The sequence below is a fragment of the Varroa jacobsoni genome, unplaced genomic scaffold (assembly GCF_002532875.2).
Source record: "Varroa jacobsoni isolate VJ856 unplaced genomic scaffold, vjacob_1.0 contig00851, whole genome shotgun sequence".
Taxonomy (NCBI): Eukaryota; Metazoa; Arthropoda; class Arachnida; order Mesostigmata; family Varroidae; genus Varroa; species Varroa jacobsoni.
Genome location: NW_019214540.1, coordinates 1 through 27,951, shown reverse-complemented (window position 1 = coordinate 27,951; position 27,951 = coordinate 1). Strand labels below are relative to the sequence as shown.

The 27,951-nt window shown below is 40.0% G+C and overlaps 2 protein-coding genes across 2 annotated transcripts; both read left to right on the top strand.

Annotated features, from left to right (window-relative positions):
• Positions 1 to 1,107: 1,107 nt before the first annotated feature.
• Positions 1,108 to 16,363, top strand: LOC111271674 (uncharacterized). Its single transcript, XM_022852624.2, has 6 exons — positions 1,108 to 1,140; positions 2,140 to 2,236; positions 10,310 to 10,440; positions 14,423 to 14,660; positions 15,494 to 15,853; positions 16,164 to 16,363. Exons 1-6 carry the CDS (start codon positions 1,108 to 1,110, stop codon positions 16,262 to 16,264), a joined length of 960 nt encoding a protein of 319 aa, XP_022708359.1. The 3' UTR covers positions 16,265 to 16,363.
• Positions 16,278 to 27,436, top strand: LOC111271675 (uncharacterized). The gene is made up of 6 exons (XM_022852625.2): positions 16,278 to 16,505; positions 20,784 to 20,904; positions 22,036 to 22,199; positions 22,675 to 23,259; positions 23,924 to 24,250; positions 26,260 to 27,436. Exons 1-6 carry the CDS (start codon positions 16,379 to 16,381, stop codon positions 26,346 to 26,348), a joined length of 1,413 nt encoding a protein of 470 aa, XP_022708360.1. The 5' UTR covers positions 16,278 to 16,378; the 3' UTR covers positions 26,349 to 27,436.
• Positions 27,437 to 27,951: the final 515 nt, after the last annotated feature.

The following is a 27,951-nucleotide window of genomic DNA, read 5'->3' as shown; positions in this document are numbered from 1 at the left end:
ATTTGCGGGCAGATTTGGCTCTATGTATCATAATTAAGCTAGGAATCTTTGTATGCACCATGTGCCGCATATCTCGTATGTGCTAACCTTATGACTAACCTGTTTAAAACAGAACAGGACTGCCGTCATCGTTATTTTAGTTGTTTTTAAATATAGGTCTGGGGAAATGCTGGCAAATCACCAACTAGTTACACACCTAAAGTAGAAATGTTCTTGAATTAAGAAAAGTGTACTTTCTTGGTGTTCGGAGTCCAGTTAACTATAGCAGTTTCTGCCTTCTCAGATGTTTTTTATGCTAAAACGATGATTTATTTGCCCCGATATAAGGATGAAATCATATCATCAAATTACTATGATATATTGGTATTATGTTTTATTGCCGTGTGACGTCTCATACTGACGACATCCACGAAAGTTCTGCGGTCGTCCAAGAAAGCGTAGAGGTTCGATATAAAGCGAGAGATGAACTTGACTAAGATTAACATTGCCAAAGCCAAGTACCTACAACAAAGTTCCATGTTCTTTTTCAAAACTTGTTCATTTTGTAACCAGAATATTGAAAATTATCAGTATTTGTACAATTAGGAGTGGATCCAATGGAATAGATCAAATCCTTATTTCCGACATTCGAACACAAATAGGATTATGTGATAATGTAAGGCAGTATGATTTAAAATCACGAACTTCAAATAGCAGTAGATGCTCTATAGATTTAATTTCGTGGACAATTTACGTTGTTCTGCATCGTGAGATTATAGGCAACATGCAGAAACGCTCATTATGGTCTAATATGCACGCTATACGCTCATATCCGGCGCCCTATTTATTATTACAACACGATTTCGTCCATAGAGATTCGTAGAGACAGGCTTTTATTTTTTTTTTTTTAATAAAAATCATTCAAAAGCTTTCTTCTCTTACTTTTGTATAAATTCCAAGATACCCAAGTTGCACAATATCCTTTTCTTACGTTTTTCACTTCACAGAGTTATTGGCATTAACATGCTCCAGCAAAGTTAAATTTAAGTCTATTTTCCCTTTGAGCCTTACCGTTTTGCCATGGAATAGGTATGACATGACAGCACGATTAATACTAACAAGGTTACCATGATACCAGCAGACAAATCCGCTGAATCGTTGGTAAAATTAAAGTAGACGTCCTTTTTCTGCCTGTATATATATCACAGGCTGTATAAAAAGTCCTTTTGTTTTCGATTGATTCTAAATGCTCTGTATAGCTTAAGTGAAGCGTTTCATTAATAAAAACAACGTTATTGTAGCTACGACGGTTATCCAACAAAAGAAAGCCGGCTTTTGCTCATTTGGACAATTTCATTGGCAAAGGTGCGGGTTTAGCGAAAGGAATAGTTGCTCTGAAAACGTTCCTTGTATATCGCGTAAGCATTTTAGAGTTGATTGAACGAAACTTTACGGTATTCATATACGGTGGTCATAAGTCATGGCGCTTTTTCAGCGATCAGTTAGATTACAACGTCATGCACCGTTGTAGCCTTTTGGATAGCGTTCAGTTATTCGACGTCTTGGCCTACCTCTGATCTACTTATGGCCTACTTCTGAACTGAATTGACTAAGCGTAAAGTGCATCTGTCATCTCGTAAACTAGAAGCATAGCTCTTATCAATAGGTATTCATTTGTATGGACGAATACGAAGAATCGTGCTATTCTTTGCTCAGTGTTACCCAGTGTCTTTGTTTATATAACACAAAACATCCTAGCAATAGTAGCAAAAAAAAAGGTGGAGACTTTTCCAAACCTCAGACTTTATGTGTCCAATATAACATTTACCGCGTGCGTCATATTCGATACGCTGATTTGTTTCTATCCGCTATTCTTCGAAGGCAATATAAAGTGCACCTCTTCGACGACTCGCAAATGCTAGCGTATAATAAACCCCTTTATATCCTCTCCTTCTATGACAAACTTTTCGCACATCGGGTCCCACCTGCATGACATCATGCTGCCAACTGGCAACTGGGCACCTTAGAACGCCCGTTGAGGCCTCAACCAGCCATACCACACTCTCCCTTTTCTGGTCCGACCTCTCCCATGCTTTCTGCCCTTCCCTTCTCGGGTTTGCAGTAATAGCAGCGAGGTTTCCACATACCTGGTTTGAGTAGGGGGTACATTTGGTGACGGTGGGTCATAAAGAAGAAGCGGCACTCCCTTCGAGCGTCAGGAAGGATGTATTGCAAATACGGCACCCTGAAACGCGACGTAAGTTCGGCTGACGGAGAAAAATAACTTCTATGCTTTGTGGATAATGAAAGTGGCGTAAAGTGTACAAAAAAGTTTTACGTTTCGTCAGCGTTAAACAGTGGTAGTAAGAGCGATTACAGTTAGATTGTACTGTTAGGCAAGCTGGCATCTACCCCCCTCACGTGACAGCCAACAGTGCTGTGCCTCAACTTAACCAGTGCCTGCGACACGCATGTTGGTTTTAATGAAGACCGCCATAAGTGAGAGTACCTCTTCGATTGGCTGCGTCGTGACCAAAGTGAAGTGGGTAGTTGAACTCACATAATGCGTAGTTAGTCACTTTAGTACAATTGCGTCTCCTGTCTCAGCGTCGTCGTCTGCTTCATTCTAACAGACTAGTAAAGAAGTTCTTATAGTCTTTCGCCGCCGACGTGGGGAAGTACGACATAATTGTTGTTATTGGCTCTTAAAAGGAGCCACTATCTAAATGAAAGGTAGGATGTGGTTATTCAAAACGGTACGGAATTTGCCGGACGATCCACATCTGCCTTGGCTGTTTCTTCTACTATACGTGCTTCACTTACTATTCGTTGATGGCGCCGTTGGTTAGTATCTCAACTATTGTGATGAACGACAGCGTCTATTATAAATAGAGCTCTAACCACTTTAACCATGTTCTTAAATAACGAAAAACTATCTGGTAATAAATTTGTATATTTTTAAATTTTTGGACTATAGTGCGTAACTATGGCCGCAGAGCATAGGAAATTCATTGTAGGACTGCTTCTCAAGATGGAGAAAGTAAGATAACAAGTAAAGAGCAACACAGGATTACCTATAGAGCGATTGCAACGTAATATTCTAGATGCACATACGATTATACAAGACGCTTCATTAGCAGCTACTTATTAGAAGAAGGTGGGTTTCGGAGTATCTAAGGTCAGCGAACGATTTTCTTGAACATTCATTTCTGACCCGCGACAAGCTGTTATGGAGTCAAAGTATTCCTAGGCCATTTCAATAGTAAAATGCGGGATCATTCCTCCTTCAGTTAACTACAGCTGTATGCCCAGTTAAACTCCGAAGAAATGCGCCTCCAAAAACGGGGCCTATAACTGTCATATATATTGATTGCTCAAATAACCCGTTTATACAAACTAGTTAAACACAGGTAGTTACCGATAAGCCTATTCAAATCACTCTCCGCTCACTTTAACAACGCATCTTGCTTTTAGGGTTATGACAAACGTAGTTGTCTAATATATGTGACACTTAATCATCTCTCTAAAGAACCCTCATTTACCGCAGCTCTGGCGAAAGGGCCTGAAGTTGTACCGCTGCATGTACTGCTCGTATTGCATTCAAGTTGAAGTTCATCGCACCTGCGATCATAACCCTTAGTCCTGGAGTGAGACACTTCTAAAGAACGTACGATGTTCTGTTACTTTTTACAGTTAAAGAGTATGTTCTTTTGGCAGCAGGTTGCTAATTTAGCAGCAGTTGACGAGTTCGATTTTTATACAAAAGTATCACTAAACTATCTTTCTCCCCATCTCCTTTCTAAATTTCTTTGACAAGCAGGACGCTAATACAAAGAAAAAAAGCATTACGATTAAAAACGAGCAGTTAAAAACATTTCACGAATTTATTTAATGTCTGAAACCGGCGAGCACTGTTTGATGAAGAAGCTGATGGCCTTATCATTATTGTTCCCTATTTGAAAAAGTCATCGTCAGATATGGATTGTAATACTTATACTGTCGTATAAGTAGGTGCTCGTGCGACCTACGCGTTGCTATAAGGACGAAGGGTTGTTGTTTTTAATCTAGAATTCGATATATTGTAATGCTCCACACAGAACCTAGACGTTAGATGTTACATCTGGATCATTAGTAGGTGAAATGGGTTTCCGCATAGTCGGGGACGTTATACTGCTAATGTATAGGTAACAGACACATCTAGTTCTAATTAACTGTAGTGTTACACGATATTCTGAGAACTATGTGGAACTATTTAGAGCATCGCAATGTATTCTTTAGCTCTGTTTTTTTATATTGTTTACTGATGGTGCATAGAATTGTTTACAGCTGAATGATGAATATTTCGATCAAAAGTTACGACCTAACGCTATGGCGGACTCAGTTTTTAGGAATTCTTTGTCATTTCGCACGATATACACAAATATATTATACTATAAAATTGTGTACTACCATGAGTATGTTCGACCGGCTCGCAATTGACTATGGTGATATCTGAAAAACCTAATTTTATGAAACTTTCAGTGATTATTCGTTTTGGTATATGGTTAAGGGTTTAAGTGCTGCGTAAATAAGGAAAGTTATATATTTATATCCATTTACTACACTCAGAAATAGATACTTTTTGCTGACACGCCAATGCTGCATATACTGGTAATTTATCATTAGTCTCCCGAATGACCTTTAGAAGTAGAAATGAAGCTACGACATCTCAGAAAGGCAGTCTGGAGAAAGGTTTTTGGCTTCTAAATTCACTTGCGTCTAAGAAAACACTTGTTCAGAGAGCGACGTACGGACACAGCATGAAAGCGTTCGACGAAGAGATCTTTCTGACGACTGCATCGTATTTGCGGTATATGAAGGGTTTCCGTAGAAAAGAACTTAAGACCCTTTTCGTGCACCTCTAGCTTTTTTTACTAATACTATTTTCTTTTTCACTACAGCTTTAAAAAGCGGATAAAATATTTCGAGAAAGTTCGCAAAGTATGCATTCCAAACGTCAAGGAAAAAAATATAGGCCAGAATAAGGCCTTCCGCAGGAAAGGGGTTAAGCTTAGTTTTTTTCAATTTCAAATTATGCAGTTTTTGAATGTTCCTGAAGCCTTAAACAGTCTGACTACATGTCTGGGAAAAACCTGCGACATATATGCTTGAAATGTTGACAAAAATACAGTTTTACACCCGCAGAACTGATGAACCCCCCTTTTTTTTACATAAAGTAAGCCGAGTTTTTGGATTTTAATTGAACTTAGTATAATTACGTCTATTCGCATATCACACAGAGACAGAGACGCTGAACGACCAACGCCTCGATTGCGATGTCTTCGTTGTCTTCCAATAGCGCATATAAGCATTATAATAGGATGTACACGGTTAGGTTTTATTTGGCATTTAAACTTGGCTTATACAAAGTACAGTGATCAGTGTCCCTTATTATTACCAAACGCACGATTTCGCATTCGAGAAATTTGCAAAAGACGAAGATACGTAACCGTTTCCAAGTTTTTATTATACCTATGAATTGTCCAGATACGTTTTTTTATCTATCGTAGATCATATAATCTTCGTTTGTAAATTATATACGACTGCACTTAACAAAGGAAATTACGCCTTTCCCTGTTATCCTGGTATACTTTCGCATAGTGCAGAGGCTAAAAAAAAACACATTTCTTGTCCACGATCATTTAACAGATAATGTTTAACTTTTTATACGTTTTCCGGAACGAATAATGCTTCTGGCCGTCTCAGCCAGCCAGCCAGCCAGCCAGTCAGCCAGCCAGCCGCAGCTTATACTATCCGCTAAGGAGAATCTATTCCCATGATCAAACGCCCTATAAATCAAATATTATAGCGTTTTATTTCGCATTTCTTTATTGCCGTTATAATGGTTATTAGAATTGTATCTCTAGCAACGTTGATCGGCTTGTATGAGACCAGACGTTCTAGTGCTCATTGACTTCGCTGGTATTGTTGTTTGCCAATACATTATGGATGATGAACATAATTTATTATTGCAATTAAGGGGCATCGAAACAGCCCTGTTCAACTAAAATACCTATTGAATGAAATAATTGGAACTTGAAGTTCGCTACAGCTAGGCTCTAAAGTTATTCTACGTTCGACGTACTTATACATGTCGTGTACCCTGCTTCTGAAGCCTACACACCTGATAGATGTTTGTCATAGGAAATGGATGGAAAAAATGAGTGATTTAAAAAAGGTGCCGATTTTAGTGTGATAAGATAAATATCAATTCTGTGCTGACCGTGCACGGCGCTCAAACTTTTGAAAGCGTCGAGTTCTGAATACACAGTAAGGGTTACGATCTTAAACGCATAAATAGTTGTCATTCTGAATGAGACGATAGCTATTTGTGGGTAGTTCAAGTTGTCGTCGGGCTACTGCTACATAAAATTACAATTAAAAACTAATTATTTTCCTTGAAATACCATAAGTCGACTACTTCGAGGGACCATCAAGCCGTCCTACATTATAACATAGCGTTTTCCCTATTGTTAGATATGCGTTACCGTCCACCACCAACAGACGACAAAGATCATTTAAAATGGACGACGTATTTGAGGATCTCAGGACAAGTTTCTATACATTGTTAATTTTCATTGATTAAACCATAATCGTAACAGCAAATCTTAAACACGGTCGTCGAAAGCTGTCATTGCGTTATTTCTTTTATGCTCAGACATACTTGTCCAGGACAAACTCTCCTTCGATAGGCCAAATATAAACAAATTTTGCGAAGAAGATTCTAACCGAACTGCCTTTGCCAGATCCCCGCAGATCGGTCGGCCAAAAGCAGTGGACAATCTGATTTGTCAAGAACAGAGTGTTCTCACGAGGCCATTAGCAAATATACTCTTCGGTTACTTTACGTTTTGTGGATGATGTTTTTTTAGCACGCATTGATTCAATTCATATCGCTATTAAACCCTAGGCTTATAAAAGCTTACTTCACTGGATTACATTGGCCTGAGAGAAAAGCATGTTACAAGGATTGCATATATGGGCGACATATCTCATAAGTAATGCCGCTCATTGGGTTATTTATTGCGACGGGCCAGCCTCGCCGAAGAACGGTAGAGTAGAACTTCTGTAGCGGCAGTACCAAACAACCTGGAATCTCAAGGCCGTGCATATAAGTTGATGGGTAAATAACTGAGATTCGTATGGGGATGGCATATGGGTGCATCTAAATGTAAGAAATTTTCACTCATTTGCTGAAATGTAAACTAAAATCGCTAAGTAACATTGTCGAGCGCGTAAGCTTGAACAGGGTCATAAGTAGCGTGCATGAAGATGCACGCTATTTAGTTAGCAGTGATTATATTAAGAAGCTTAAAAAGAAGGGGCAGCGTATTGTTCATAGATTTATTATTGCAAGCGATTACCGATTTGGACTTGCGGAACCACATCATACGCTTTAATGTTCGGGGACGCTTTTGATGTATTCTAATAAACGGGACATGCGCTATCATTTCAAGTCGTTGTCTTAATTATAAATAGCGTTTTTTTCTTAAATGACGTCAACATTGTGTAAATAGTTTTACGTCTTGTCAATGAATGTCACTTTGTTTGGTACTGCAAGCAGGACCTAAACTAAATGGAAAAAAGGACTAAAACGTAAAAAAAGCGGTTGGGTCACACCCAGTTATCGGTATATACGAGGCTACACGTATGATGAAGTAAAGAAAGCACCTCAAACCGTAATATTAACTCGTTAGTAGAACGGGTTGAACGACACTTCATGGAGACCTCCGCGAGCGTATTTCTCGTTAGGGGGCATTAGAAATCGATTGAGTCCTTCATCTATTGATACTCCTACATGTAAATTATTATTATCAAAAATTTAGTGAGAGATAAACATTTTTCCCTTAGATCAAACACATAGAATCTGTTGAGACAAATTTGTAACGCAAATCTGCTAAACATCGTTGATTCCGCTCAACTGCCCGGAAGATACAACGCAGAGGTTTTGTTTAACTGTTATGTCAACTAACCTCGCGATACTTTGAACGTATTCTGAGTTTCACTATCGTTAAGTTGTTCAGTTGAACTTTTCGTGTATAGATCGCATACGAAGGCACTGGATGACAATCAGCTAGGTACAATCTCCGGATTGTTTTAAAGGCTTATGCTTTATAAACCTCGAGTCGACATGTACATTGTCCCAATATTAACTAGAGGCAAGGGGGATCGAACAAAAGATTCGTTTTAGTCGTAGGCTGCTTCCTTTTTGGAAATCTGTAGCAAAATAGAGAACAGTATCTCGTAGATTGAGTTGGAAGATGATGCTTCAATCTAAGACAATAATTTTTTTTTTGGTTTTTGACATCGAAGCGCAGTTTAGAGAATCTGGGACCGCTTTCTGGGATGGCATCACCCGGGTTCTGAGCGGGCAAGCTACAACGAGTTATAGAGTATCAGAAAATATCAGTAATTCACGACTACGAATCGGAGCTTCAGTAACGGGAACGACTCGCTATATAAACCCTGTATGTATGTAAAAGATCTTATATTAGAAGCATCGACCAATTAAATTGAGGTGGATTGATACAGCACTATCTCAGCAAGTTTCAAAAGCAGAGACGCTTGCTTCTCGTTGTTCTCGCGTGCCGACAAAGATCCATTCCTGCACTGAGCCGTAACTGATGATGAAAAATAAATTTTCTTTTTTTTAAAAGGTATTATACACTAGCGGAATATCACCCTAAAACAACTGTAAGCGCCCTGTTATTCTAATGTAGATGATATCGGTTCCAGTTTTGTCAATTAAGGTTAGAGCGTACTGACAATCATTTAGAGAGATGATACAGAAAATGTGCACTAAGGTCACGACAACGATGACAAAAATACCTTTAGCCAAACATTCTTCCCAAAACTTCCTATACTTTCTTAAATCTTGACATTTTTTTTCCTAAATTTCAATAAATGATGTCGAAATAACTTTTACGCAGACGCAAGCCCTTTGCCGGCTGTTATCATACAACGCTATGGTAACGCTTATGGATAATTCGTATTTAGATAACTATGTCTCGGTTGAAGTGTTAGATAGCTGCATTCTATGATATCTGTAACTGAGCTGTCATAATATTATTAAAGCAGTGAATGGCGAGCGTGACCCATGCTAGCACTCCTCGCTTCGACAAGTGACCCTAGTACTAGGTAAACAAATTCGGGTGTTTCCCTCGAATAATTGATGAACAGTGTTTTGAAGCGATAATTGTCTGTCTGACTAGCTCTACAGATCATACACACGTCGACAGTGTCTTAGAGGACTCGAGAGTCTTCAAATAGATGTATGTGTCACTAGCTTGAGAACTGCATAGACTTCAATTGTATCGTCAAACGTATCTGTTAGAGGTTTTGTCGTTTCGCTTTAATTCATGCTAACATACTAAGTTACCTCTCGTTACTTATCTATTTGAAGCAGCTTGAACATGGTCCAGGCGTATGACAACTGATCATTTAGCAAAAAAAAACCCTGCAGGCCCTCAGGGCCTCTAAACGAAACCGCGAAGGCTACCCTTCGCAAGGAAACTAAAAAGCCCTTTCCGATGAAGATCACCACCGCAGCTTCTTGTCGGCTCCTGGAGTCAAAGTTATAGCTCCTAAAAATCACGCAGAATCCTATTAGGATATTCTTGACATGAATCAAATATACCACACTTATAATAGTGGTATATAATAGATCTGGCCAGCTTAGCCTAACCTAGAAGTGAGATACAGGAGTTTAGGCATGTGCAATTCGAATAAGCCTTCTAGGCAGAAACAGAATAGTGATTTCAGTGTTTGTTTCGGAGGTTCATGATAAGTGTTATTACATTTAATTCGGTTAGTTTAGGAATCGGCTTAAGCAATGCGTTACAGATTCATGCATCATATATATGTACAAAAAAAGTGAAATAAAGCTCGACTTAAAGTTGAACACGGCTCAATCATACAGTCAATAAACTGTCGAGCTTATAGTTATGAAAAAAGCAGACTTACAATCGAACTAGCCTTTATATCAACTGGAAACCTAGCATAATTCGTAGCAAAAAGCCCTGTTCTTCCCTCCTTTACACTTGAACTTTCCTAGACTCTAAAGCTACCCATTCCGTGTATACGATCACATTATACCATACTGTAACTACGTCCCCGATGCTAGTAATATACACAGCGGATTGTTTTGTAATTAATAAAACGCTTTGCCTAGTGTTTATTGAAATATTTATGTAAAGACATACTGCACGTTCCTAACAATATTCTAATATTAGTGTTACTCGACAACGGGCCAGGCCTAATGTTATGTCTATGCACGTTATCTTAATTGCAGTCGTAGATCTAACAGGCCAGATCGAGCACGTCTACGCTAGCGTCGAAGATGGTCAAGCATCACTGCCTTGCAATCTTCGCTTATACGAAGCGTCTGTCGTGGAGCACGTTGTCTGGACCCGAGTGTCGACGGTACGTAGATCGTCTTTTATTATCACTGAATATCCGAATTGCTATCGTCATATCAATTAGGCAGTATTGGACCTTTCGTCGAGAGATCGATACCCAATCAATAGAGAACATTCCTCATAGCGAGTTAGTGATGATCAGTGCTAACTCCTAAAGCTTAAAATCGTCCTTTATTATATTCAGCTTCTGTGTTTACGAGACGGGAGTCGTCTTTCTAGGAAGCTAGGCTCCACAGCCTCGATTTGGTGCTTAACGGCAACCGTTGGCGTTCCAATCTTTTTGTTTCACGCTGACGTTGAATAGTGTAGAAACTCGGTAAGAACCCACAGATAGGTGTATCTACTTTGTTAGAAACTTAAGTAATTTAAACAGTTGTGCACTAAGTAAACTATCAACGACACATGAAAAAGTAGCAGCTTTCTATATATCGTTTTAATGGCCAAACGTACTTATTGACAAAAAAACGCAACTGAACGGTCAAGAAGACGTTTCATGCTCGTTCATTTATGCGCCTATATATATATATATATATATATATAGATAAGCTTGAGGAAGCTTAGGTTATACAACGCTAAGGGCAGCGTTTCGTCTGCATACGGCCAATGTCCTATTGGAAAGGCCTTCTGTATATAACAAAACTATTGTTATATGAATTTATTGACATTTCCTAATCTTATGGTCTGTTTAGCAATCTAAAGCATTGAAAACCGGAAAGAACTTCAAGCGAACGGGTAAGCAGCTTCGGAAAGTAGAAAATGTTTGTGTCGAACGATAATGATCGAGCTCGTGACCACACTTCAATATAGTCACGTACACACATACCCATAAACATGAAATAGCCTATACCGAATAGCGACCTTCTACAAATTTTTACTAATATAGCAGCAGCAACAACAAGGACCATAAATATCATAAAAGCTGACCCCTACCAACGTCATTCAACGCAAAGTATTTGTTAATTCGTCCTCTCTTGCATTCATTTTCCTATTCTAAGCGGCAATCCGAAACAAGTTCGCTTGAGAGGATTCTCGAATCAACGTACTTTTTTTTTGCTAAAAATGCTGAACGGCATTAATTTGGTCCGTTCTAGGCTCCTCTAGCTATTTCTGGGTCCCTGCTTTGTCCTGTGTCAAAGTTCCTTCTTGTCTTGTTTATTGCATCCAGTCAATACAAGTAGATCACCACCTGAACAGTTGAGACCCGAGATGCGTTGGGTAGACTGATGGTACGTTCGAAGCAAACCCCTCTATCGAAACAGGGTCTAGCTGTCACAAAACGACAGAAAACAGTTTTATTTTTGTCTGTATTAATAAATCGAGCGGATGCCATCACTGTACACAGATTGGAACTATACGGAACACGTATATTTTTTGCACTGTGTATTTTTTCCTCGCGTATCATGTATACGAGGCCCTCGAATATAATAGAGTTGTTTACAAAGTAATGTCAAACGGCTGATAGAGGTCGACGTCAAAAAGGCGACGTTTTTCCTATTAGTTATCATTCTGTCTGCATAATACAACACCTTGGCATCTAAATTACCTTGGCCATAAGTGAGAAGATTTTTGCTTACGCTAACTTGAATATGCTTATATACACGTATATTTAATTTAGCCGAGTTCATTTCTAACGCATTCGGTGTGGCCAGCAAGCTTGTTCATATATGAATATTTATTATAGGAACATTTTCGTTTTTAAAGCACTGGATTCGCTCACTCAATCGTGTTCCAATCAACATTTGGTATCGGGTGAGCTTCCTATAAATATATTTATAGATATTTGTTGGCAAAAGGTCGTTATTTGCTTTTCTAACAAAGTTCTCGGTATCTGGCACACAAGATCCCTATTCTCTAGCCAACTTTCCGTTGTTAAGCTGGAAGGAAAATTTTATCACCGAGAAGCTGAAGTCTGTTTGCTAAATTTGAAACTAAAAAACAATTGCGACCCAATGGAAATCACACAGCCCTATAGACGCCCCTTACGGCATAAATGAGCAGTGACGTGAGTGCCAGACTATGATCCAGTGTTCATTTATAGACCTTTCTTAAGTCAGAATTAGCTAGTCTTCAAGTATATCAAAATAGTATCGTTTTTAAAATATAGAAATGCTTGTGATACATGTTTGAAACTTCTCGTTATCACCAGTTAATCGATGCTTCAGATGTTAGAAGTTCAAGCGCTAGAAAAGTCATACACCCTCAACGAACGCGGTATGTCGAAAGAAAATGTTTATGGGTAATCTTTAATAGTTCCCATTACGGTACTTATTTTTTTTACATAGTGTCGTGCTGGGCGTAGTCGTGAATCGTAATGATCTTCAAGCTTATATAAAATAGAAGCTTATCAGTAGTAGACACTATACCGATACGTATATAAAATCGAAGCATATACAGCTAGTACTAAATACTTATTGAGATAGGCTTACGCACGCATGACAGGTAATAGTATCTTATGTCCAGAATAGTGGGAATGAAGAGTAGTTGAGTTCGGTTGCTTTTGTTCGTATGGTATAGAATCCTTGGCTCTGGCATAGAGTCGTTCCGGCACCGACTACGAGAAAAAGTAGCGTACCTATTAGTGTTTGTCAGTTTTTCGAGATAATGCTGTCTGAGAAGGGTCGAAAAGGTCGAGGCTCAAAGCCCTGGAATACCCGTCCTTTGTAATAGCCCTTGAGAGCCCTACGAGACATCTACGATGAGACAATATTTCGGCCATAATTACGCGCATGACTTTGATTTGATTTGATCATCGATAAAATCAGTCTACTTGAGTTAAAATAGTCCCCGCTCCGATCGAATCAAAAGTTCTTCGACGCGACGGCTGGGAAAAATCATCAACAGCTTATATTTACAGAGTGGTACCAATATATTGGGATAGATTTTTAGCGGGTAATTTGCCGTAGCCTGCATGCGTTTATCTGCTAAAAGAATAAAGGCCTCTGATTGCTTTTCGAAACTTAAATGTAAACTTATCATGCCGGAAAGAAAAATAACTTATGTTTATTAACAAAAGCAAAGATTTACAGAAACAGAAACAGGTTTTTATATGCACACCAGGATGCGAAGATACACACAATAAGAGCACCATTAGATGAACTCTACAATTGTAATATGAACGGTGTTGGGTCGCATTTCAGTTTTATGATGCACACTTTAATGCCTAAATTTAACGCGTATAAATCTATCATTAGTTGATTTATTTACAAGCCGCTCAGAAGAATGAAGCTAAGGTATAAGATCAGTGTTATTTTTTCCAAGTTCATGAACGTAACAGCCGTCACCCATCGTAGATACCTCGGAAGCGAAATAATATTCGCCGAGTGTACAAGAATCGATCTCTGATACTATTATTGACTTGCCAACACCCCGCATATGTCTCTAATGCGGGTATGACTAAACTCATAGATAATATCCAAGTTCTGAATGTTCCATTTAGTGAAGAAGGCATCACGCCGTCATGTTCATATAGAAATACGTAAGCATATTTGGGCGTTTTAACAACTGTAATGGAAATGTACCTGGCTAGAGTATCGAAGGGTTGGACATTCGTTTTACCTAAGCAAATTCGAACCGGCGCAGCTAGTTGAACGCATAAGTTTCCTCTGGAATATGGCCCTCTTGTAGATCATATTTAAATTCGTTGCATGATAGTGTGCAGAGCGTGATTTAGAAAGAGCTTAATGTCGACTAGCTCACTGTCGCTATTAGGAGGGGTTCAAAAAGACGGATTAGAATAAGTCGGCACAAGCTAGTTAGCGGTTTAGGCCCCGACAAAAAGTTATCACCGAAGCAAATGATTTCTGCACTGAGCAAGCGCGTCTGTTCGAGATGTCGTTGTCGATACTTACAAAAAGTTCCGTCCAAATGCCAATGTTAAGGCTTAGAGTGAACAACCGAGAGGCCTTGCTGCCCTGCATAGCATTCGTGTGACACAATCTTAGCGTATGCATGTGTAACGTTTGACGGCTAGCGTACTCTGGTTTCAGAAGGAGGTGATCTATCGTCTCGATGGCCGTCGCGGTATAAACGCTCGCGGAGTATTCGCCTCACCACATCACGTTACCTCGCCGGCGTGGACAGGTCGAAGTTATTTCTCTTTGGCTCGCCAACCAGCGACACTCAAAATTGCCCGCCTTGAGCTCAGCGACTCGGATGAATATACCTGCGAAGTTCAACACGCTGATGGGACGACGCTCACTCATAGACTCGTGTTCACCGTTATTCGTACGTACAATATACAATAGAACAATCGAACAAAACAGTACAATACGAAGGGAAGTGCCCAGGTTGGTTGGCTGATGCATAAATATGATGAATTATTGAAAAGGTTATGAAGGTGCTATCAAGTTCATAGCTGTGAACTTGCAGGCCATATTGGTCCTTGTGGAAGACCTGCATGCCAAACACAAGCTAGGGAGATTGGGTTAACTGTTCAAACTAGCGGATTATATAATGCAACATCTATGATAGAGAGAAAAAGACGAAGAAAATTAGAAGTTAGATATAATCTACTTTATATGAATATGAGAACATTTCGGTGGAGGAATATATGTAAAGTCATCATTAAGCATCGTAGACCGAGCCCCTAGATTACAAGGAAAGATGTTTAAATTATAATGACGACTTTTAAATAGCAATAGGCGTGCGAAAGGCATCGGATTTAAGAATCATTGTGATTTAACATCGTAACACTGACCGTAAGACAAGCTTTTACATTCAACTGATAATTGAATACTAATTCACCGTAATTTCTTTCCAAAAAACGATTCAATTAATTATCTGAAAAAATAAACGTTTCCGAAAAATGAAATGTAGCCGACAAAAAATGACTCCTTTTTTTTTTTTTAGAAAAACCCTTAGATACAGATACAGAATCTTTATGATCGGCTCTTCACAAAGTATTCGTATTCATGCTACACATTGAAAAAGGCTCCCCAAATAAAATTAAATATTTTTCTTTCAATCACAATAGAATGAAGGGTCTCACAGAAAAGATAAAAAAAATGTATAATTAAATACCACTTTCTCACTATGTGGCGCCACATTCTTGATAAAAGTACCGTCGGGTAAGCCGGAGATCATCGATGCGGTATCTGGACAACCCATCGAAGACGATGAAGCAGGACCTCTTACCGTCAATGATATTGCTCGTCTGACATGTCGAGTGCGACAAGGCGTTCCATTACCAACCGTACGCTGGGATATCGGTTCAGACAATCGTGCCCACGAAATTCATGAACTAGCTACTCCTGATAGCTCAAATGCAGATCTGGCGAATCCCCAAGGGTGGGTAGCTAGCAGATTGACACTGAATAACCTTCACCGAAACGACTTGAATCGTAAGCTGAAATGCATTGTTCAGCAAGCTCCCGTGGAAGCTTTCACTACACGAATCGAAGTCGGGCTCGATATCAATCGTAAGTAGTGCTTCAGCTATGCACAGCGTGCTTCGTCTGCTGTGTCCTATCAATAATGTCATTTTTGTTTAACAAGCTTCTTTAGCTCAGTGAAGGCAATTCCAATTAGTGGCACTTTGCTTGGAATAGACCATATTTAGATAAAAACTCTCCTAAAACAAATACAATTCCTCAATAATGTTAATTTCAACATGATCTTTCTGTAATAGATAGCTGTTGTATATTACTGTCGACATGGGCATCAAATACACATACGTAAAACGTACGTTTGCCAGTGGTAAGAAGCAGGTACTTACTGTTTTGTCTGCAGTACCTGCAGAATCTGTCGATGTTTGGTCCGTACCACGGAGCGCAGTTGGCATTTCAAGCGGAGCGACCGGCGAGTTTCACTGTAGGGCCATAGGCTCTTGACCCGCGGCCAATGTGTCCTGGGCTCTCGAAGCTGTTCGAGATGGAGAAGACAAGAATCAAATCGTCGAATGGCAAAGGCTAGAGGCCTTTTTCCAGGACGACTTTGACGGCAATATGACATTTAGCGTTCTCATGCTTAAAGCTCGTAGAGAATTTCACGGAAGAATTCTGCAATGCGTGGCAGCCCACCCTCGTCTGCCGTATCTCACTCGGACGGCGTCTATTAAACTCAACATATTTTGTAAGTAGTGCTGTTCCTATTCTCAGAAAGAATTCTGTTTCATGATGAATCGTAGCTAAACGCCACCTTGAAAAGGCAACCCCAAATGGAACTCTCAGAAAGTTCGGCGGCATGCTCCTGAGCCGCCGCTATTACTAGGAAAAATAATTACTGGCGCAGAACTAGGCTGAAGTTAGGTAAATGAAGACTTAGATCAAAGCACGGATTTTGTTAAAAACGTTGTTTCAAATGAATAGCAGAGAGTGTTTACAATAAGTAATTTGATTACTTACAACGTTTATGTTTTGATGTTAATGAAGTTTTCCACTCATGAACCTGATTGAATTAAGGGCTAGTTTCGGCATGTCGGCAACGAGATTTAGAGTTGTCTGTCATTTACGTTTGCACAGTGTGAAAAAAGCTCTCAAATTAGAGCCAACGAAATACAATCCAAATTAAACATTTGCCACCTCGACAAGTGAATGCGCCGCATTGATTGTACAGGCTTAGTATACTTCAGCTGGCCTTACCGGATATCTAATATAATGACTACTCTTTAGAGAGAAAGTTAATAAATTTTATCTCGTTTGTTTAGTTCATCGTATCCTAACACTAGAAGCGTCCACACGTGAACAGGCCACGCTTTGCGTAAATGGCAGCTTAAACGATATTTTTCAATGTTACCCAAAGGTTATCCATAGTTGATACTGGTTCAAAAATTTCCAGGCATTAATTTGATTTGAGGTTATGTTAGTTTGTGTTTAGAGTAATACAATTACATTATAGCAACATATAAACTAAAAACTTATAGATTTCAAGGTATTTTTAGTTAAAGAGATAGCCCAACGCTCGTGTTGTTTCTTGAGGTATGTTACACCACATCAGATATACATAACTTCTGGCAAACAAAAACTCATCGTTTTACATGTAATGTAAAAAAGTCCCGCACAACAGAGCGTGTGACTATGTGTTTCAGGTTTTATTAGTCACAGCTGTCGTATTATATAACACAAGTCGGGATCAATGCTTGCCGTTTTTCCCTGTGACGCGCTGATGAGTTCCAGATAGGGGTAAATTCTCAACTGTTGGTGTGTCGCTTAGAAGGCGCATATACTTGCCCAACGATTAACGATGTAGGGCCAAGGCATGTTTTAAAAAATAAGGGTTTTACTCGATACGGTTTAACGAGCTTTGTCTACAGGTATTCCATAGGAAACAATCGGGACCAGCTTTATCTGGAACAAAAGTAGCGCCATGCACAAAGAAAGGCTCAATGTTTCGACGCTGACAACCATAACTCGTCGCATTCTGTACGTGATGTGATTTTCATTTATTTTTCTTTCAGATTTGTTTTCAATTTTCCAGATACTCGAAGTTATTTACATGATAAAAGCATGTTGAAAGCAGTACACTGACCTCTATGGCGGAACTCCATAGCCTCTGTCTTGTCCATGTTGATCTACAGTCCAGTTTGATCCATGTAATACGACAGTTTAATGAGAGCTTGCTGGACATAAAATCGAATCTTTCCAAGGGCAACAAGATCGTCAGTATGCAATAACGTTTTTATCTGTCCTGCTGGATCTTGAACGTATTAAGCAGCAGAATGAACAGCGATAGGATCAGATTATCATCGTGTGTAACGGTAGTGTATCGGATGAACGATTTCAATTGGGCCGTTTCGTTATCTATGCTCACGGATTTTTCACTAATGTTGTCCTGAACGTTCCAGCGTGTCCTGTAAAATTTTGTCTCCGAGGGGCGATATCGAACGGTGATTTGAGATCCATGAATACAGCGAGAAGCGTTCGTTTTGTTCATTGTTAGACACTGTGTATCTCTTGAAGCAGAATGTCAGAAGCTGTGTGGGTAAAACGTCGTGTGCAAAAGCCATCATGCTCAGACGGAATACCTGAAAAAGCTTCCAGCAATCTCGTTGGCTGGCATGTATATTAAGATGAGCCAGAAGCCTGTAACGGCAGGTTTCCTTCGCGATCGTTTTCATCGACATGAGTCGAACAGGTTATTTTTTTCTATGGTATGACGCTTAGAAGAACATCCTTTTATACAAACGTGCCGTAAGCAAGCATTCAATATATTTGTCTAACAATCGAACACGTCAGACATTTTTTACAAATGCCTATTGCGAACCAGGTCCGGTTCAGCCATCTTGCTTGATTGGCACTGTTATTAGAAGAGCGGTACCTTGACATGGGAAACTCTCTTTCAAGTCCCTCGCGCATGATAAATGTGTGTTCATCCAGTGGATGAACCAGCATGCAAAGGCACGATTCATTACATGGTGTCCATCGGCGTATACGTACTTTTTAAAATACCCATTAGCTCTGTAGAGTTAACAAAAAGTGGCACCGACGCTATTTGTCATAACCATTTGTGTCGTTCCCATCGTGCTTGTAATACAGGCCTCTGCTCCTACGGTGAGAGGTATTGCTGATGAGCAGATTCAAGTATTCGCCGATAGTAACTTTTTAAAAAATTACGGAACAGCCATAACCGGGTGACGTTTGAGCAGTTCCCGTTTTTGGTTAGTCTATAATTTGGCTAGCTTCAAGTGAGTTATGAATGATGTTAAGACTCTGGTTACGTTGTAGTATGGCATCGTACGATGGCTAAAGAGTGGTTGTCAATTGGGGAACAGGGTTGGTCAAATCTAGAGTCTTAGGCAGCTTAGCATGCCTTCTTCGTTATAGGGGCAGCTCGACTTCAACAGGTGCATGCCATCTTGGAGCATTACTCTCCCTCACCGGATTGTTTCTTGCTATGTATCGAGCTCTTCCGGCACTCATATTAGATACGAATATGTCTATGATGTTTGCATCTGAACTTTAAACGCTGACGATTGGTCTCGGGAAGTGGAAAGCACCCAAAGTCTCTAAACGGATCCAATACTGCCTGCGTCATTCAGTTTGTCAATGCTTGTACTCAGGATGCCAGCAAGTACAGAGAGGGGGGTAATCAGTGAAGGGTGTACGTGTATAGCACAGGCAGTCTTGTCGAGCATTATAGTCGTGTCCTTTCGGTTCGTAGAATTACCGTAAGTTGCTACGATATACACTTACTTGCCTTTACTGCAGCATCTCCTGTAATTGTCGCGCTGATTTTTCTAAATGTTTTAGACACATTGGAAATACTTATTCACAAACTTATAAACATCCATTACATTGTAACTTCGCTGGTCAGTCATTCATTGCTTAAGATTATTTCACAACGACCGTTGCAGCAATGAGAACAGGGCCACTACATAAATAGCCCATAATCCTAACGCGTGCCAGATTATACACAAAATCTGAAACAAGAAGTACGTAACGACGCGAAGTACACTAGCATTGTCATTTTAGCCTGATACAGGACAATTTGCTAGTGACACATCGTCTTAAATACCCAATAATAGCTAATAATTTCTAATTTGTGATAATAGTAAATAATATAAATATAATAACAAGAAAAAATTGTTCTCTCTCTATCTACAATTCTATCAGCAAGCCTGATCGTACACAAAGTTTGACAACAGAGTAATTGCGCTAAACTTAGAAAAACTGTAATGGAACAGAAGCATGGAAATACGACAACGACAGATCGTATACTGAAACAACGTGGACAAATATATCGGGTCTATAAATATGGGTCTATAAATAATAACGAAAATTGTACGATGCTCACAATAGACGAACTGTCGTTTATTCGAGCTTGCACAGTAAGTCTATATCTTGATTTGTATCTATCCTGAAGTATATATTTAGGTTTATCAAATCAATAAATTTTTGTGGGATCAGCGTATGGGAAGTGATCAATAGAACTCCGCTGACGTATATGTACAAATTACGCTGTCATGTGTTATAATCTCGGTCAGAACCTATTACGGTTTTAGGCTAAGCACAGGCCGATAGAGTAGAGTATTGCATTTCTAGTTATCTAGATAACTAACGGTCTAGCGTATCGAAGAACTCGATCGTCGTTGATCGTTGACAAACACCATCGTGTCTTATAGCATTGATCTTGTTCTACACGTTCTCGGCACCCTCATCGTATTGCAGCATTAATTGCAATGAGTTGAAACAAACGCCGTTGGTATACGATTTGATATTTTACTATGCGACGTTTCCAACATAAGCCTGACACTGTCATTCTTGTTAGGCCATTTATCGTGTCCTATATGATCGCGCAGAAACTAAAAGATGGCTGATTAGACATTGAATCGAATGAGGAGACATGTGCATAAATTTATATAAAGCATAATGTAGACTTTTTTAATCTAACCTTGTGCTTCTTCTCTCCCAGATGCTCCAAAGGTCCAGGTTTCTATCCGAGGAGGCCACGACAGCTTGGCGGTTAACGAAGGCGACGACGTCTATCTAGAATGCACTTTCTCAGCAAATCCGGAACCTCATACCATCCTCTGGTCTGTGTTTATAATTCCGTGTGTAGCAATATGAACAATCTAAACATGTTCCTAGCGCATTGTGCGTATAGAGAAAAGTACCCTTAGTACAATAATAGATGTCGTGCTCGGCATATTCTGTTTGGAGTTGTCCGAATTTGATAATTAATTACCGCTGTCATCTGATCTTGCACCGAAACAGCTTCAGGTGCTAAAATTTGTCTGCTTTAATTGTGTAGTCATAATTTCTTGCTAAGTACTAACACCTTTGTAATATAATAATGTTAAACAAGACGTTAGGTTTACTGTAAATTTTACAAAAAACAAAAAATTGGAGTAGCTGGACATAATAAATTGTTTTTTCTCAAATTTATCTGTTCAAATTTGCTTTGGAAAAGATTAAATAGTTTCTCCAGACAATTGACTGTTTTTTATAAAAATTTTGGACGTTATAGTCCTTTAAATGCACAACGTGAGTTCGGAGAACGTTTTTTTCAGTAATAGGTAGGTGTTTATATTCACCCAAATAATGTTCATAATAGTAAAATGTCTAAGGACAATATATAATGACCTTTTTTTCTTTTACGCATATCTGAATAACCCGTCCGACTGCCGTGGTGACGTCGTTATTTGAACGTGTTAAGTCGGACGACGAAAGGGGTCAGTATACGTGGTGACGTCGTTATTTGAACGTGTTAAGTCGGACGACGAAAGGGGTCAGCATACGTGGATAATGTGTGCGAGCATTCGATGACACAAAGCTATTAATGGTTGGTCTGAGAACAATTGTCCTTGCCGGACTGTTGCACACAAATGGCCCGAGTTGCGCAGAAATCACTGGTTTCAGTGGCACCAAATTCGAGGTACCCTGAGCGACTCATCTTGTCGACCATTTCCTGTGACGAGCTCGATGTGGTTAGAGGGCCGACAAAGCTATACAGCAACACCTAACGAGAAACTTCTCGTCCGTTAGCGCAATACGTAGACAGGTAGAACGTCTGGCCTCGACGTCTTCAGTCGTTCCGACAGATAAGGCTACGTCAGCATTTTCACCTATCCAGTGTTGTTACCGATATATGGACGACTTGCTTTTGCTTCGATTTTGTTCACCTCATTTTAACTTGACGTTGAGATTTTGCCTCTTAATTTTAGGTATCACGACAGCCGCTTACTGCCAGAATACCTTGTGCCCATAACAACAGGTCCCTACCTGATTCTGAAAGGCGCCAGACCCGAACACTCAGGAAATTATACTTGTTCTGTTGCTAATCTTCTGGGAAGCGCTACGAGCGGTCCGGCAAACCTGCAGGTGAAATGTGAGTGACTCACTAAAGGACAGTACAATAAATAAGTGGAAGTCCAGTGGAAACAAGGTCCCCGTATAGCCGATTACATTTGCCCGTGCATCTAGCGCCATCTATTCTCAAATAGTTTCCCCTATCTGTATCATGCGATTTATAGAAGTAGCTTCTCGATTGACTACTGCATAGAGGTAACTGTCCCCGATCAAAAAGACAACATCAAGGGCTGTATGTATTCGTCTTTCCGGAAACAGAACAGTAAATCGCAGATTAAAGCTTTTAGATCGTCGCTCCAAATCAGAGGCAGATGTCAGAGATTGTTGATGAAGATATCTCCTTGGTCATTGTAGATCTGCGTACATGCGACGCCAGTGCGAGTAATGTTATTTCATTTTATTTGCATCTATCGAACAGCTATTTAACACTACCGCTTATTAATAATTGCTATAAACAGCCTTTGCTTCCCGCGTATCATCTCGTCATTATACAGATCGGCCACGTTGCGTTTCGTTATGGAGATCGCCCAGTGTCGCATCGTTACTGCCGATCTCGAAAGGCGTAGCAAACCCTTTACATGCACAGAAGTCCAGCATAGGCCAGGACATCGTTGACGAGATTCGTATTGGCTGTGAATTGGATTGCGATGATGGCGCGACGTGTGACTTCATCTGGGATGTATTTGATGAAGCCGGTGTACGAATGAACATTCAACCTCATTCAGAAGAACCAGTCAAAGCAACGACTCAGTCCAGATCTCGTCTAGCAGAATTTAGTATACCGAGGAGATACAGCCAGCAACCGTTACGAATAGAGTGTCGAGGAAAGAACCGCATTGGAGTTACCAAAATTCAACCATGTTCACTGGAAATTCCGTCAGTTGCTGGAGGAAACGAAAATCAGTGCGTTCTTTCATGGGGCGATACACGCCGTCTGCGCAAAGCCAGTGATCCGCTTCTTGTTAGATGCCCGCTAAAGGAAGGTCGTCCTCAACAATGGCGCCGTCCTGATCAGAGCAACGAGGTACAACTATCTGATTACGGCACGGGTCACACGTACGTCCTGGAGATTCTAAACGGTAAATTTGTTACCTGCCATATTCACGGACATAAGCATGTGAGCTACTTTATAACGTTTAAAGTAAATGCTGTTTTCCTTTCGTCAATAGTTAATTTGAACTAGTACTTCGGCAGTGTGCAAATAAAACAATTATTCCGATCGGAAATTTACGCTTCAACTAATAACAGGGGAATGAAAACAAAAGAAAACCAGGAAGCATGTTTTACCACCAGGTTTAACAGAACAAATATTCTCAACTTTGCTTGTTGGCTTGATTACAGAACATTATATTTTTTCCGTAGCGTTACGACGAAGGAGGGAAGAGTTAACTACGAAATCCATTGCTTCTTTAAACCTGCTTGTTTTTGTATACGAGCTGCATTTTTTCTATGGCTTTTCCATCGAGACACCGGCTTAGTAGATGATCCATTTTATTTACAAAAGACAGACGGACTGCTAAGTGTATCGTATTGCTAAAACAAACGCGTTGTGTGATCAATGGATTACTGTTGAACGACTATATTTCTCCGCAATGAAACGAATAGAACTAAATTTATGTTTGGTTCGAACGTATATGGTGTACTCAGATATGCGCGCCTATCAATAAGAATTATCTTGCTTATTTTTTATACTTTTTACTCTGCTATCGGTTGCTCTATTTCTCGGGCCTACCTATCATAAAGAACTCGGCCACGTAGTGGATCATCTGGTCTCGCCGGAGCCACGGTTCGCCCTTGAGGCAGGCAGCCGCTGGCGGGAAGGCAGCGGAGAAGTTCCTCAGATGGAAAAATTGCTTCTGCGAATTGTCATCCCCAGTTTGCAAACCACCAGAACCGTTGGCCTCCAGAGAAGTGTCGGCGGTAGCCATAGTAATAGGCCCGGCGTTAAGGCTAATGCGGAAAGCTCCATACCGTTTACATTGTGCTGTTCGGCCCGCGGAAAGGACCTTGCACAAATGCTTCTTAAGCCGCGGAGCGAGCCACTGGCTACGTCCAGCGCCTTTACATATGGTATGTAAATTGTAACAACGTTCTCAGCAGTCGCGACAACAGACTTCAGCAATATTTCGTATTGGCAGTCGACGAGCTAATAATACTGATAATAGTACATGTACAGAACGTACATTGATAGACCTATATTCTTATTACTATCATTACTTATAGTGCATACGTACAAATAAAGGTTTAAGCCTGTCTTTTTGAAAGTGGCTGAAACAATTTAGAATTTGCTAATTCCCCGTCTACATGTGAATAGTCCACAGGATGACTTTACTTCCATTACATTTTACAGGATCAACAGGCTTTCCAGTAACGGATAGTGTTTTTTGTTTTGAATTATTCCTTCGAAGCAACAACCAAAAATTTCCTACAGATAATGTTGTTTTTGTATTATTATTAGTCTTGGAAGCACAGCGTTCCGAGTGGTGGCGCTATCTACCTTGTTAATTCTTATGTACGTGCGAAAAGACATAGCGTCTCTTTCGGCAGAGGTAACGCTTTAGGTGTTACAAACTGTTTACCCTGCCTACCGTTAATATGTCCAGCAAACGCACGATTTATCTTTCCACCCCTATACTATACCAACAGCAGCAGCAGCAGCGGCAAAGGATAGCAGATGCTTGTCTATTAACGATCCGTTCGGCTATACCCCATAACGTTCTGGATTACAGCCCCGGCCTGACGTACACTTACGTGTCTGAGCTATCCCAGTTCTAATATGACGGACAACAACGAACGTCAGAGTTTTACATCAGGGACACGTTTCGTCCTCGTCCACTTTACCGGTTGATAAAACGAAATTATAGCAAATGCCAGAGGAAATTTTATGGAGGGGAAGAAATCAGAGCTGATTTTGTTGAGTTGAAGATGAATTTTCGTAGTTTCTCTACAACTGTTAATGGCTTCTTACGATGAAGACGGCTGTTTTAAACGATGTCATCACGAAAAAAAAACCATGTACGTTCGAAGAGCGTGTTGATACTTTCGTTGTTGTTTGTCACAATCAACATATACATTTACCGTAAAAGAGATCAGTATCAAATGTGTATCTTATAGTCAGAAGAAGCAAAACAACATTTACTCTAAACACGACCTGTTAAAGTCTGTTCATTATCTACAGTATATAGAAGTCTCCAAAAGTTCAAAGTACAAGCTAGAGTCAAGGCAATAGAGGTATGGTTAAAATATTTGCGGGCACTTTGTTTTGCAGTACCTTATTTGCTGTGTCTTCCTTATACAACTGATCTTATTTCCGTAAGAAGACCGATGAGGCCTACTTACCGAAAGGAAAAGCGTAGCATAAAGATTAATCATTTACCTAAGAATCATACAATGGATTCCAGTTTATTCGTCCCGGTTTGTTTTCGGGTGGCACACGACCAGTGTCACTGATGCAGTTATGACTCTCTTTAATATACCTCTAATTGAATGCTATATGCTATATCCAGAGCGACGATTGCGGTCTGCATATGTATCGCAATATATTGTGTTTTTTTTTTTCCTTTTATAGTACCGTCCATTACAAATGGATCCAATAAAATATACTGTGGTACAGAAAAAGCTAACACAGAAGAATTGTTCGGAGCAACGGCTGGAAAAGAATATCTTTTCGAAGAAAAAAAAACTTTAATAAATGCCCGAATTCTGAAATAGGCGATGAAAACATTTTGGCAACATTTGTTGATCGTTACAAGGACGTGTTGTTTGTCTGTCGTCAGTTTTTGATAGTAGTGGCGATAACACATTTTAAAAGAAGGTCTGCAGCTAAGATAAATGTTTCTAGTTTGTGCGATGGTTTCCGAAGCTCTATGCGTTAGATCATCAGGCTAACACGTATGAGCAGCAGCAAAACGAATGACCAGTCAAGAAACAAACCAGTTAGCCGATTGAAATTTAACAGAACAGGAGATTGGGATCTATACTTACGAACTGGACCACTCACTGGACGTACTTAGTGCTATACACGTATCAAATACGCATCTTTCCTAACGCTTGTGTTTCGTCTCTTTCTTCTGAATCAGGCGGCCTAAAAACAGCACAGCTGCACAAGCACGCAGTCATTCTTATGGCGACATGCACCGTCGCCATAGTATCCCTTATAAGTCGATAACACAAATCATGGGCGAGATCGGAGCGTAGACACCAGAAGAGCAGACAAAGACAGGAAAATCACGATAGCATCTATAGAAAGCAACGCATCGACAGCATGGTTTGTCTAGATATAAGGGAAACATTCGGCGATAGAACAGGCGGGATCGTAGAATCTCTAAATGCCACTTATGGTTCCATTGAAGCTGTCGGAGTTACCAGCTCGTTCGAGGTCGCCGAGGCGGTGTGAGCATTCCATTCGCGGGATTCCTCAATCAGAATCGAGCCAATAACAACAGAGAGTTGAACGAAGAGCCATGTAAAAGTAGATTGCCTGGTTCATCTGTGCGCGATATAAGGATGGTGATCATACGTGGCGTGGCAGCCGTGTGACTGAGCTCGCGCCTAATCGCTTTATGTTTATCTGTAAATGTGCGGGTGCGTGATCAGGAGCTATTACGATGATCGTGACGAGTTTTTTTTACTTTGAAGCTTTCGAGTGTGGTGCATGTTGAGCAAAATGTGAAGAAGACAGAGTGCAGACGACAATGTGCCGACAAATCACAGTCTGATTCGGATTTGTCACTCGCGTTCAGAGCAGAACATCGTCCATGCGTAAACGGCTATCGAAGCCTACAAGTCCATAAAGTAAATAGGGGACTCTCAAATTTTAAGCGACATAAACGAAATAGGTTTCGCATTAACGATATACATGTCGACGTGTAAATAACGCATATCTATATACAAATAAGTAATTGCCCAGGGAAGTAAATGAATGCGAACTTTAGTAAGGTAGAGGTAAGAGAGAGAGAGAGAGAGAGAGAGAGAGAGATTATGTAAAAATGATAGTGGTGTAATATCGATGGGACGTTGAGAAGGCAGCGGAAGGCACCCTGCCATCTCGAACGTGAATTCTGTGTTTGTGCGCACCGATCCACCCCATTCATCGTGTTCAGAACAAACTTGTATGTCGTAAATTAAAAGAGTAAAAGACGAATCAGCTAGAACAAAAGTCACACAAAGAAAAAAAATTATGTTCCGTAATATATACACACAAACCAAAAGCAACAAAAATTTAATTAATAATAAATGTATTTTTGACGATTTGAACTAGCGTCTTGTTTTATATGTGTGCGCATGGGCTCTACGAAGTGCGATACAACATCTGTTCAAAGAAGTAGGAAAGGGATAGATGCTTCCCGTTTACAAGCCAAATACCACATGATGAAATCTTCTTTGAATTCAGATTGTTTAGCTAAAAAAAAAAAAAAAATTACAACTCCAGTAAGTAGAACGTGATAAAACTTAACAGCCGTGATGAATTTGAAAGTAAGCGCGTCACGGGCGGTCGGAATTTCTCTAGCGGTTGTAAGCGATTTGCAGAGGGTATTTTCATGCGTGTAACAACACCTCGCCATCTCATGTCAGCGTAGAAAAACAGCCTGATAAACTCTATCTTCCTTAGAATATATTTGGATTACAGCGTCAATTTCTACCTAGCACAACAATAGGATAAATAAATTGTGCGCTAATAGTGGAAGATAAAAAAATAACGATATCGAAAACGACGTTTTCGGTCGCTGCCTTAGCATAGTAACATTGTTATCGTTCTACAAGTGACCTAT